The 13,500-nt window shown below is 35.3% G+C and overlaps 1 protein-coding gene across 1 annotated transcript in view; it reads right to left on the bottom strand.

Moving 5' to 3' along the window:
* Positions 1-13,500, bottom strand: part of ABCA13 (ATP binding cassette subfamily A member 13) — a 523,487-nt gene that overhangs the window by 416,546 nt on the left and 93,441 nt on the right. The window contains 3 exon segments of the mRNA XM_074283590.1: positions 843-970; positions 4,804-5,003; positions 7,411-7,575. Coding sequence (XP_074139691.1) covers positions 843-970; positions 4,804-5,003; positions 7,411-7,575 — 493 coding nt within the window.

The following is a 13,500-nucleotide window of genomic DNA, read 5'->3' as shown; positions in this document are numbered from 1 at the left end:
TCAGACCACAAGATAGAACTGGGAACTCAAGTTGAATTAAATTCAAAATAATGGAAAATTAATAATTAATATTCAAAATTAAAGAGATGCCTTCTGGAGAGGGAGAAGGAAAGTATCTGCTATGGGAGGTTGTTAGTGAGAACTAAAAAAACATTTTGCAAGGTTGATGGAAAGCATATTTCTATTCAGACATGAGTTGTATTTGATCATCTATAAATGTCTGTTCTTCATTTGTAATTTTATAATTTTTTTACACTTTACTATTCTTGCCCATTTTCTTTTCTTTGGTATTCACTGTAACTTAAACTTCCATGGGGCAAAAAACTGATTTTTGTGGATATTGTTGCTAAGGACAACAGCTCTTCTGTGATACAAACATGAATGGCTCCAATAATCTTTCCCAGCTTCCCTGTGTTACTTTAAAAGGAGGGTGCTTGGCAATTCCATTTAGACCATCTGTAAAAGAACAATCTCTGTCCCTGCTGCAGAGACCCTAGATTTATCACTGCATAAGAGAGATTTTCATTTTAAAATCTATTGCTGCCAACATATGAGTCACAGAATAAGTCATCATTGTCATTTTGTATAATCTTTTGCAATGATACATACAATTGCATGAATTGTGACATTATGTATTGGGCCTTGATTTTATAAACTCTAGATGATCCAGAAAGTATCACAAAATTAAATAAATATGTACATAATATAAAGTTGAATCATTTCCCAGATTGGCAATGTTATCCATCAACTTCATTCTCTTATTAATCAATCCCATATTTGTTTATTCATTGATTTCATGTCAGGTATTAATGAGTGTGTGGCAAGCAACAGATAAGTTTTACCTTGGATGAAATGTAAATTCTTGATGATCACATTTCTGAGAGCTCCATTTACCAGAAGCAATCTCTTCACAGTTGGCCAATGAGGCAGATTTTGAAGAATGGTCTGGAATTTTGCCAAATACACTAATCTGGAGGCAAAAACATCATAAAATACAATGGAAATTAGTTCAACATGTCATTTAGGTAAGTGGAAAACAACTTCAAGGAAAAAATTTTTCCGCTATTTTTGGAGCTTATTCACTTATTAAAAGCTAAAATAATCATTCATTTTCTATCTTGAATTCAGGAAAGTGTGTCTGACAGATCCTTTGGTCTGGGGAGCAGAGTCTGGCAGCAGAAAGTGGAAAAGTATCTAGCAATGATTCGGAGACCAAGGTCATCAAGACAAATAACAGAATACCAGAGGACCTGCAACATCAGAGGCACAATCCACATTGTGGCCAAACAGACATTTCTCTGCTGTTGCTCAAGTAAGCTACTCTTATCTCCTGAATCTGCCTTTTCTTTGATTGTCACCCCTGCCTAAAATACTCTCCATCCTCAGCTCTTACTCCTGAATTTCCTGATTTCCTTCAAGGCTCAAATAAAATCCAATCTTCTGTAATAATCTTTGCTCACTTCCATAAAACTTCCACCAATTTATACCATTTAAAATCACAAACATGTTGTTTACATATGTTTGCATATTTTCTCCCCTATTAGAAAAGGAGTTCCTTGAAAGAAAAGATAAATCCATAATGAAGTAAGTCCCTTATAAATACTTGTCAGCTGTTTATTTTAGGTATCCTAAGTTAATCTCATATTAAAAATCAAGAAATAAAATCACTTATTATTAAAGCTCAACCAGAAACCTCCAGCAAAAGAGAATGGCAAAAACTAAAAATTGCTATATTGGATTTGCTAAAGAAAGATGAACTACCTAATGCAGATCAATTAATTACTCCTCCCAGATTAGAAAGGTTAAGAATAAAATACAAAATCAGCAAATTCCCAGGAGTCTATTATTTTCTTTCTTGGGTAAAATATTAAATTTCTAAGGTGAAAAGTTACACAAAGATCATGTAATTAAACCTTACTACAAATTCTTGTAGCAAGAATTCTTTTGACAACATCCCTAATGTTTGTTCATCCAAACTCTCTAAAAAGTTCCATCTAAAGAACCTTTGAAACTTTCCAAAACAGTCATTCTATTTTAAGACAGTGCCAGTTATTAGGAAATTTTTCTCTATATGAAGATGGAATACATATATGTCCCCCACCCCTCGTTCCTAGTTTTCATCCTAGTGACAAGTAAAGTAGGCCTACTTCCTCTTCCCCATGACAATCCATCAAATATCTTGTTTTTTAAAAATGTTTTATCAATGACTTGGATGAAGGCATAGATGGCATACTTACTAAATTTTCAGATGACACAAAGTGAAAACAGATAACTTATGTTAGACAACAAATTCAGAAATCAAAATATCATGAATAGAATAAAAGTCCATGCACACAACACGGACTATTGTATCTTGATGTGTTGGCATATGCTATATGAATGCTTATGGCAGTGGGAAGTTTTTAATAAAATGATATTTAATAAAATATAAAAATGTAAATTTGGGTTTATCAGCTTCACAAGTACATAAGGGGAAAGAAGTGGTTAGACAAAAATTGTTCCGACATTATCTGAGGTAGATATTGTAAGCAAAAGAACTAATGTAATCTGAGACTGCTTTAAGACAGGTTAATTTCCAGAACCTGAAAGATGATAACCCTGTTATGTTCTTCCCTAATCAGAGACAAATTTTAAGTACTTTGTTGAATTCTTGGCACCACATTTTAGTAAAGAAGTTCACAATCTGGAAAGTATAAAGATACTCCTGGTTTGTGCCCTTTTCCTCCAGAGATATCCCAGGGAACCTTGCAACAGCCTCAGAACCTGTAACTTTCTTCACCTTAGGGGAAGATATTCTAGTGTTCCAGAGGATTCTCTCAGATCTGAACTACCTTAATTTACTGTCATTGTATAAATTATCTCACATGCCTACAATTTACTCCCTTACTTCCATTCCCATACCCCTAACCCCAAAATGCTCTACTACAGATCTAATACTTTTACAATAATCTCTAGAATGCGTAGTCTATAATTAATTTTTATAAATTATTATAATTATATTAAATATTATAAAAATTATAATATAATTATATATTAAACTTTTTCCTTTACCCCTCTTCTTACTGAGACTTGGTTTATGCCTAATGACAGCATATCTAACCAAGCTTTTCCCTCCCCAACTGGAACTATTGTGGGGAAAGACAGGTTAGAATATTCACCATTCCCCTTTGTCACTTCCAAACACCTACCACCAGCATTCAATAATATTTTCTCCTTTGTAGGTACTCTCTAATGACACCAAGGATATTCTTCTTCCTCCCTCAATAATTTCAGTGCTTGAATTGTAGTCTCTCTCTCCTCAAAACCCTGATTTTATACTTCCACATATACTCCACATATATTCCACATATATTCCATATATATTCCATATATACTCCCCCAAACATCTTAACTTCCCAGTTCTTCTCAATTTTTATGACAACTCTTCTTCCACTCTACTTCAAGCTAGACAGAGATAGCCATATGTTTGATCAAGACACTACTTACAAATGGGTTTATTTAATTATAATTTCTTTTATCATTCCATCTTTACCTCTGCATTAGTACCTCAACTCTGTTTTTCATCCTTCCAATGACCAATAATCTGTCCTCTACTCAATTTATTCCCAGGCTATTATCTTTAACAGAATATGTTGTCCTTTCTTCCTTATCTTGACCCCTTGTCAAATCATTCCACTTTATACTATTTTCTGCACTCAATCCCTTACTTCCTTATCCACTTCCCAAAAATGCCTTGCCAAGTCCCAACGTTGGATTATTCCTGATGCCTTATCATCTGTATGTTTCTGCTAATGAAAGGAGCTGGATGAAATCACAAAACTGCTGACTGAATTCACTACAAACTTCTATTGGAAAATCTAAAATAGGTTTTTGAAGCAAGAAAATAATTTCAAATTTCACCTAATTGATTCACTCTCTTACTCATCTTCACAGCTATACCAATTTTTTTTATCCTTCCTGAAGCTTGAAATGACACTGGAAAAACTTGAGACCATTTGCTAAAAATCTCCTTTTTTCCCTTCCTCCTCATCTCATTTGTTTTAAATGATCTTCTGCTATCTCCTTCACTTTTTTCCTCACAGAAGATATTGCTGTTCCTTGTTTATCTCATTATTTCTTCTATTATCCCTTCCTTTATTAATTTTGCATATCTTTTATACATAGTTATTTGTATGCTATCTTCCCCCATTTGGGATGTAAGATCCTTGAGGGCAAATAACTTGTTTTTGCTTTTTCTCATATCCCTGATGCCTGGCACATAATAAGCACTTAGTGTTTGGTGACTGACTAAGGATGGTTTACTACACCATATGAAGAGCTATTGAAGGAACTTGATGTCTAGCCTGGAAAAGAGTAGGGAAATATAATAACCGTATTCAAGTATTTAAAGGGTTTTCATGGAAGAAAAACTAGATTTATTCTCTGTGGTTCCAGAGAGCAGAACTAAGAGTAATGGATTCAAGTTTGAAGAAATAGAAGTAAATGATGTAATTGAAATGAATATTCAAAATATCCTGATGATGATTCTTTGAGTTAAACAAAGAGTGGTGTTGCTGCTAACTCCTACACAGATATAATCTCTATTGAATTATTTTAAGAATCAAAATAAATAATATTCTATGTACAAATACCTACAATGGTTCTTGATATAAACCTAGGAGCTGGGGGTCTGAGGGACAGTGTAACCAGACTTAAATGTGTAGCTGTATTACACAGTATCCATTTCTAAAGGGATTACCATGCCATCAAATCAAATGTCATCTAGTCTATACTCAATTGTGAAACATGGCAAATTTTCTTTACATCTTTGGAGACTGCAGGTAGTTTGGGAGAGAGTTTGGTCCCAAACTGTCATCCAGGAGGTGAATCATGGTGTGCAGGACTGACGCCACTTTCCATAACTCACTATCTTCAGGATATTGATCAATGAAAAGTGCTAGACTTTGTTCCATTCCAGTAAGAATCTTCTGAATTACAGTAGCATTTAGCCATTGATGGATCACCTAAAAAATTTTAAAAATCACAGTTATTAAATATATGTTGTTTTTTTTAATCTTTGAGAGAACTCAATAATAGTGACAAGACAAAAATTAACTTTGAGAGACAACAATTGTGTAATGAATTGCATGCCAGACTTGGAGTCAAAAATACTTGTTTTTAAATCCAGTTTCTGATAATTATTGGTTGGGTGACCCTGTGCAAGTGACTTTAACTCATCTTAACCTCAGTTTTGCCATCTATTAAAGAGGATTTACCTTATAGAATTAATATGAGGATCAAATGAGATAATGTTTGCAAAGAAAACTTTAAAATGTTATGAGAATATCAGTTATTATTGAGTAGTAGTATTATAGCTTTACTAAGTTAGTCAATAATCATTTATTAAATGTTTATTCTGTGATAGGTGCAATGTTAAAGACAGGATACAAATAAAAAGGGCAAAAGTAGTCCCTTCCTTCAAGAAGGTCATTTTCTAAAAAAGGAGTCAACATGCAAAAAGTTTTATAAAATTTCATATGTGGTACATTGTTAGAGTAAAGGGCAGATCTCAAGGGTGGAGTATAAGAAGCATTTGGAGGCTTATTCTGCCTGAGCCTGACAATCAAGGTGGTGATGGTATTGAGTAAACCTCAGTAAGGAGAGAAAGCCTCCTCACCCTCGCTGATCATGCACCTGGCTCTTGTACTCTCAGCTGGGGACTATAAAAAAGGGGGTTGTAGAAGACGGGGAGGAACACCAGAGGAACACCAGAGGAACACCAAGAGGAACTCCATGATGGAAAGTCATACAATAAAGACCTGTTGCTGCATACTTGTGTGATTTGGGTGTTCTGTGGGGAGACCCTTGAGGTTGCTCTCTGATTCAAAGAATCATAGCCAGAGACATCTGAGAACTGGGAGAAGGTAAGAGACCAGTTGAGCTCCACTGAGGTAAGCAGCAGAGAGTTAACGGTACATATTAATTAAAGTATAATTCTAGTCTTATCTTTTATCATATGTAGATATGTTTATATACATAGATTTCAGAATAGATGAAAAGCATCAACAATTGTCTATTGAATACATACCATCTGTTTATTTCATCTTGCACATATGGAGGGCTGGGCATTTTTTTTTTACTAGACTGATGATTTCTTTGGCATCAGGTACTTTCATTGTGGAATCTTTATCTACCAATACAGGTTAATATTTGCTCTGCGACTTAATCTTAAAATTGCAGCATTTAAAGCTTAAGTTTACTGTCACAGCCAATATGTGTATAGATTGAACTTGAAGCCAATTTCTAGGCTCTAAGACCAGCTTTCCACCCACTGTATCATGCAGCTTCTAAAGTGTGCCTTTAATTATTTTAGATATTGTTCATTTATACACAAATCCCTTCTGCTCAAGACCTGCCCTTACACCTTTCCTTGCCATGATAGGGATGGTGTGCTCTGAAGGATTAAATCTGTGGAATTCAAGTTTGACCTGCAAAGGTAGTATAGCTCTGAGTGTTGCAGTATGTCTATTATTCAAAGACTAGTCAATCTAAGTTCATAGAAGTTCATTATAAGATTTGCTACCAAATATTTAAGGCCATAATCATTTTTAACATCATCTACTAAATTGCACAGAGGTTATCAATTTCATTGATAGATGGAACAACTATGAAACAAAATTGCTAATTTTTTTTAAATTAAACATGAGTTTGAATTAACTGGGAAATGCAATATTGAGCTGATATGGCTTGGTCCATTAAATAGATAATGATAACTTAAAAGATTGGAAAACCCAATTGTTCACTCTCTGCAAGCTAAATTTATCTAGAATTCAAATTTAAAATTTTAGTCCTATCTTTTGGCTACCAAATTTATAGATTTGTCAGTTAATTAACCAAGGATTAAATAATATCAGTACTTAACCAAAAGCAAATGTATTCATCTTAAAAAATACTTTGAGGTTTATTAAAATCTTCAAAATTTCAACTCTTTCTCAAATAAATACAATTAGTTTTTCACAACAAAGAGAAAGGAAAGGAAAGGAATAAGCACTTATATAAGGCCTATCATGTACCAGAAACTTTGTGAAGTGCCTTTTTAAAAATAAATATCTTGTTTGATCCTCATAGGAACTCTGCAAGGCAGTTTCTATTAATAACCCCATTTTACTTTTGAGGAAACTGAGGTTAATAGAAATATCAATGACTCCTACAGAGTTAGATAGTGTCTGAGGATGGGTTTGAAGTCAGCTCTACCAGCCTCTAAGCCTCTGTTCTTCCCATTGCACTATTAGCCATTTCTGAAAATGACAACAATTAAGAAACAGCATTGAGAAAGTTGATAGAGGGAGTGAATCAGATTTTGTTTGAAAAATGCTTAAGGGAAAAAGGTATAAACAAAAAAAGAATAACCCTGATTTACAGGAATAATACCTGTTTGTAGATTTGGAGCTTGCTGACTGAATGAACAAGATAGTCTTTGGCTTCTGACCAATAGATATTACAATTCCCATGATTATAGTTGTTGTCAGCTTCAACTTCTGAAGTGTTGAACAAGGCTGAACAAATAAACTGCTCCAATGAGCTGTCTGTGGGAATCTGCAAATGACACAAGAAATGTTCAGAAAAGGAGTTTGTTTTGTTTTTCCCTTCTAAATGACACTGTTTTGTAAATAATACCTCATTTGTAAAAAAAAAAAATCAAGAACTCTGGAAATAACTGGTTAGTGAAGGTAAGTAAGCACCAGGGGTCAGGTATCTTACTGATTCCTTCTAATTGTTTACATTGTAGTGAATTGTTTAAATGGTTGTTTCAAGAAAACAAAAGGAAAAAACCTCTTTCATTTATCTTATTTTGTCAAAAGGAAAAAGATAAAGTTGTTTAAAAGGAAAGTCAAGAAAGGTGGTGCCATCCAAAAAATGCATCAATGGTTTGCCTAAATGAAAAAAAGACTGATTTCTGTTACTATTTTTGTCCTTGGAAAATAAAGTCTATTAGTTCATGAACACATTATTTTCTTCCTCTGTTTTGCTAAGGACAAAGAGTAAGCCAGTCTGAACAGTTCAAAAGCAGATATGAACTGAGAAGGGTCAATAAACAAATGTTTATTCCTTCCAAAAAGGAACCAAAAATTTGACTTCTCTAAGCCTGAATAGAACAATATTGTATTTTTTGTTATAATTGATCAATTTCTCCTATTACACAGATGGGGGGTTGGGATAGCGTTCTAATTTCATCTTTAATTCAACTGAGTTCAATAAACATTAAGAGCCCACTTTACAATATATTGATCTAAACCAGAAAACACAAAAATGCTTATTTTTATTACCCTCTGACCTTAAATACTCTCACTTTTCTGGGTTTTCCTATTACTGCTTGATTTTCCTCCTAGCCATCTGCTCCTTCTCATTCTCCCTTGATTGATCATGATCTCTATATCACAACTACTTATTGTGAATATGCCCTCTTTTCTTTTTACTCAACACTTGCTCATCTGATGATATCAGCTCTCACAGATATTGTAATGCTGAAGAAACTGAGGCAAGATAGAGATTAGAGGGTTTTTAATAATTTATTTGAAAGGGAGAGATTATGCGGGGGGGCATGCTTTCCCCAGGGCTGATGTCCAAAGCATTCAGCCACCAATAAGAGTTCTCAATAATATATATATATATATATATATACATATGGCTCAGCTATAGGAGTAGACTGAGGCAGGGGTGGAGTCAGAGCATTGAGAATGGGAATGGGACTATCAATCTGGTTCTGACAGGGTTGGGGGAGACTCGGGACATTCTGATAAATTGGGATTACAGAATGGGGAGAGGCAGCCAACATTCTGATTATATCTAAGATAGAAGGTATTTCTCCTTATCTGGATCATCAAGATTAGGAGGAAGAGGTGATGTAGCAGAATTGAGCAGAACAATTAGGAACTGAGGCAGAACAATTCAGGGAAACTGAGGCAGAACAATTAGGAAGTCAGGACAATAAAAGGGAACTGTGGCACAATAATATAAATTATCATATTTATGGAAATGGAACCCAAATTTATATATCCAACATTAATTTCCCCTCTGATTTTCATTTCTGGGAAATCTTGTCTTCTGAGAAGACAAATATGTCTTCCCAGTTGATTATCAGACATTTTTAAATGTCTACATGATGGGGGTTGAGGTCTCTTTAAGATTCCTTTCTGATTTACAACCCCCCCATGGCTGAAGAAGCTAGGATCTTTTGATTCTCAAATCTCCTGGTCAAAAAGCACCTTTTTTGAATTCCAGTGATATCTGGGCTTTCCCAGCCCCCACCGGATCTGAGCTAGCTTGGGCTTTCCCAGCCCCTTTGAATTCTATTCAATGCTAACCCTGGCTGAAACCAGCCAGGAGCGTGGGACTCCACCCACCTTCAAGATTATCAAAAGGGGAACCCTGGACTCTTTGCAGGAGCTCTCCCCAAACATGGTATCCTTCCGGCCATGAAAGGGTTCCTATCTGCCCGGTGACCACCTCTGTCTTTCTACCTTTACCCTTACTTCCAAACTCCCACAATAAATCTTTTTTTAAATCAATCTAGGTTTTCAGGCCTGTAAATTCCTTTACAGGAGACTCTACACTGTCATTGGACTATCCTTGCACCAACCCCAAAAGGGGTTCCCCCTTTCCTAACTCTCATCATGTGGTGGCCCATATGAGAACCCCAAAAACTGAAAACCCGAAAGTTGGTACCCCCAAAACTAACCTTAACCTTTTCAGGTCTCTCAGAACCAATCTGGGTTCTCAGCTGTTCACACAGCTTCTGGGAAGAATATCTGTGTTCCTACTCTCGTCTCACCCTATCTCTAAAACATAGTGGGCACCCAGGTCAGGTCTGGGCTTCAAGCAAAATTCTCCCATGGAGACTACTTGCATTTCAGGCAAAAGATCCTAGCTTCTTCAGCCATTGGGGGGGGGTTGGAAATCAGAAAGAAATCTTAAAGGGCCCTCAACCCCCATCATTTCCCCCCTCAAACAGTTAAGACTTAAATTCATTTAAAAAAAAAGATTTGGGGCAGTGTCCCTCATTGAGGCAAGGTTGAAGATTTTCTCCAAAGATCTTCAGAGTAGCGGGGTCCCCTCTTCTTAGGGATGTCTCCTAAGCAACTACAACTCAGCATGTCCAACAGAGAATTCTTTTATATTTTTTATGTTTATTTTGTGCATACATATCTATGTATTTAATGCCCTACTTGGAAGAATATAAGTTTCTTAAGAGCAGGACTATTTCAATTTTGTCTTTGTATTCCTGGCATAGTGCCTGGAATATTATATACACTTGATGGCTGTATGCTGCTTCACAAAAGTGTAATTAGGAAGAATGATGTGAAGGCAATGAAGCAGAATTTACTGTGAGAAATTCAAGAAGGGAGGGATCACTTCTATGAAAAACAAGGTACAGAGTAGGGATTAGCAAAAGCTTCATATAAGAGGGAGTACCTATGCTGAGCTTTGATGTCAGAAAGAACTTTTACAAGAAATAGATGAGAGATGAGAGATAAAGAGCCTCATTCCACACACAGGGAATGGATAGCTTGTACAAAGGTCCAAAGGCAGAAGAGGGCAGGATGAGACAAAGCACAACAAAAGTTAACTATAGTGTAGAGATATGCAGGGAAAAAAAAGTACCAAAAAAAAAAAAAAAAAAAAAAAAAAAAAAGGTTTTTATGGCAGGCAAGAATCAGATTATGGATAGGCTTAGAACTAAAGATTATGAATAAGACAAGACCCTAGAAATTATCTGGCCCAAATCTTTCATTTTACAGAGAGGAAACTACGGGCAAAGCAGTCAGAATTTTGAGTCCAATCTGGCACTCCAACTTTCTGGCTTCCAACTTTCCAATCTCTGTGCCAGGATTGGGGCAACAAAAATACAATTGAAATAGTCTCTGCCCTCAGAAGCTCATATTATGTTACTGAAGTGTCAAACCACATAGACCACAATACTACCAAACGCGTCCCAAACGAGATTAAAATGTAGTTCCCATCTGATTTAAATTTATTGATATTTTAGTTTAAAAGTGAAATGTACTTACATTTGTGGTTTTCTAAGTCAGTGTATGGTCAGCAAGGATACTAATGAATAGTTTTGTTGGCTCTTGTTTCTGTTTAAGTTGGATACTACTATTAGGCAGAGGGAATATTGACATATTTGTAAGTAAGAATAAAACAAGGATATTTAAGAAGGAAAAGCCCACTCATAATAGGGGAGACAGGTAAAAAGGGAATCAAAGAAGGCTTTCCAGGGAAGGTAGCATTTGAATTAAGTATTAAAAGAGTGATGAGGGGGAGCCCCATGCTTAAGAAATAGCCTTTGTGAATGCAAGGAGGTGAAAGATATAGCAAAATTAGGAAAAAGTTAGTTGTCTGTCAGTGTTGATTTTGTATTCTAAATGTCTACATAGAGATAATTAATATGAAATTGGATTCAAATAATAGATGGGAGTCAGACTGTGGAGAACCTTAAGATGCCACACTAATATGTTTGAATTTTATCCCATAGACAATGGATAGCCAATGATACTTTCTGTGCATGAGACCAATAAAGAACAATACTTAGTGACAAAGCAAGGATTTAAACAAATCTTCTGGCTTCTTTCCATTTGACTATTATCTGTATTTTATGTAATGAACAATGAACAATGGTGACTACACAAAAACATGAAACATTCCATTTTTAATGAAACTGTCTGAAAGTAGCTGTTCATTGGATTTTTTATGTGGTCCCTGAATGTTACTGCCCTGACTTCCATCCCAAGTATATAATTTGATCATAAACTTAGAAGTAATACTATACACTCTCTTCTACCCCTAAGCAGGTACCATTTGGACATCTAAATGTGGAATGTTGAATGTTTTAAAATTTATACAAATAAAGGGGGAGCTAGGTGGCAGCTAGGTGGCGCAGTGGATAGAGCACCAGGCCTGAAGTCAGGAGGTCCTGAGTCCTGAGTTTGAATGTGACCATAGACATTTAATACTTCCTAGCTGTGTGACCTGGGACAAGTCACTTAACCCCAATTGCCTCAACAAAGAGGAAAAAAAAAAGTATATGAATGAAAAAATTTAAAGCTGAAACGGACTGTGGAAACTATAGAATTCAGTCCTTTCATTTAATACAGATAATGGTACAGTATATGGAACGCCATACTTGGAATCAGGATATCTCAGTTCAAATTCTGCCTCAGTTGCCAGTTGTGTGTTCCTAAGCCACTTGCTCTCTGTTTGCTCATTTCCTCATCAGTAAAATAGGGGTAATGATAATACCTACGTCCCAGGATTGTTGTGGAAAAATGAGATTAAAAATTGTAAAGAACTTAGCACAGCTCCTGGCACATAGTAAGAGCTATATAAATGGTCTCTGTTATGTTCATTGGACAGCTAGATGGCACAATGGATATATTGCTGAGCCTCGAATTAGGATGGATTCTAGTTCCTCTGATACTTACTAGCTGTGTAACCCTGAAGAAGTCATTTAACCCTGTTTGCCTTAATTTTCTCATCTATAGAATAAACTGGAGAAGGAAATGGCAAACCACTTCAGTTTCTTTGTCCAAGAAAATCCCAGATGAGGTCATGAAGAGTTGGACATAAATGAAATGACTAAACAACAAAAGTTATCAACATTTATTGCTGTTGATATTATACAGAAGGAAACTGAAGCTAAACAAAACTACGCCAGATTGCCATGTCTAGGTCATGGAAGCATAAATCTCAGGTGGGTAGGAACATCAGAATGCATCCTAGTCCACTCCTTCATTTATCAGCTGAGGAAAATGAAGGTCATTGAAGGTAACTTGCCCAAAATCACCTAAGTAATAAGGATCAGAAGTGAGATTTGAATATAGGTTCTCTAATTCTGGAATGATGAATATTGTCATAATAACCTTTTTTATGGCTTGATTGAACAAAGGGAGTTTTGTGCTTATATGTTCCAGATATTCTTACTCTGTAGGAAAGATGTAGTTTTAGGGTAACATTCTTTAAGGCTGCATTTTGTCATACAATCATTTTTTAAAAGATAAAAACAAAATGATCTTAAATTCTCTGCACATTTTACACAACTATGGGACTATGAAGATGCAGTCTACTGTAGAAAATCATTTGTGAAAGCCTGCTTTCTGCTTTTACTTCTTTTCAGCTCTGAGTTAAAGTGATCTTTATTGATTTTTTTTCCAGGGGAAAAGGTCAGAAGTTGATAGGTTAAAAAAAAAAAAACTAGACATCTTTTAAATACAATTGCACCAGTCTGCAATTTTCATTGATAATTCTGACCAAAATGAATTGGATCTTTATTTTAGCAAAGTTTTTAATTTAATAAATTTGAGATTTATTTTTATCTTTCTCTAGCATGGATTTATGAATTCCCTCACTCCAAAATGACTATTATCTACTACTACTATTTGTGCATCGTATATTCCTGCCAAGCTATCCTAAATTTTTTTGTTCATCAAACTCATCATTCAATTTCCATTCTCCATGCATACC

Source organism: Sminthopsis crassicaudata, chromosome 1 (assembly GCF_048593235.1).
Source record: "Sminthopsis crassicaudata isolate SCR6 chromosome 1, ASM4859323v1, whole genome shotgun sequence".
NCBI classification, from domain to species: domain Eukaryota; kingdom Metazoa; phylum Chordata; class Mammalia; order Dasyuromorphia; family Dasyuridae; genus Sminthopsis; species Sminthopsis crassicaudata.
This window is presented reverse-complemented; position numbering and strand designations above follow the sequence as displayed.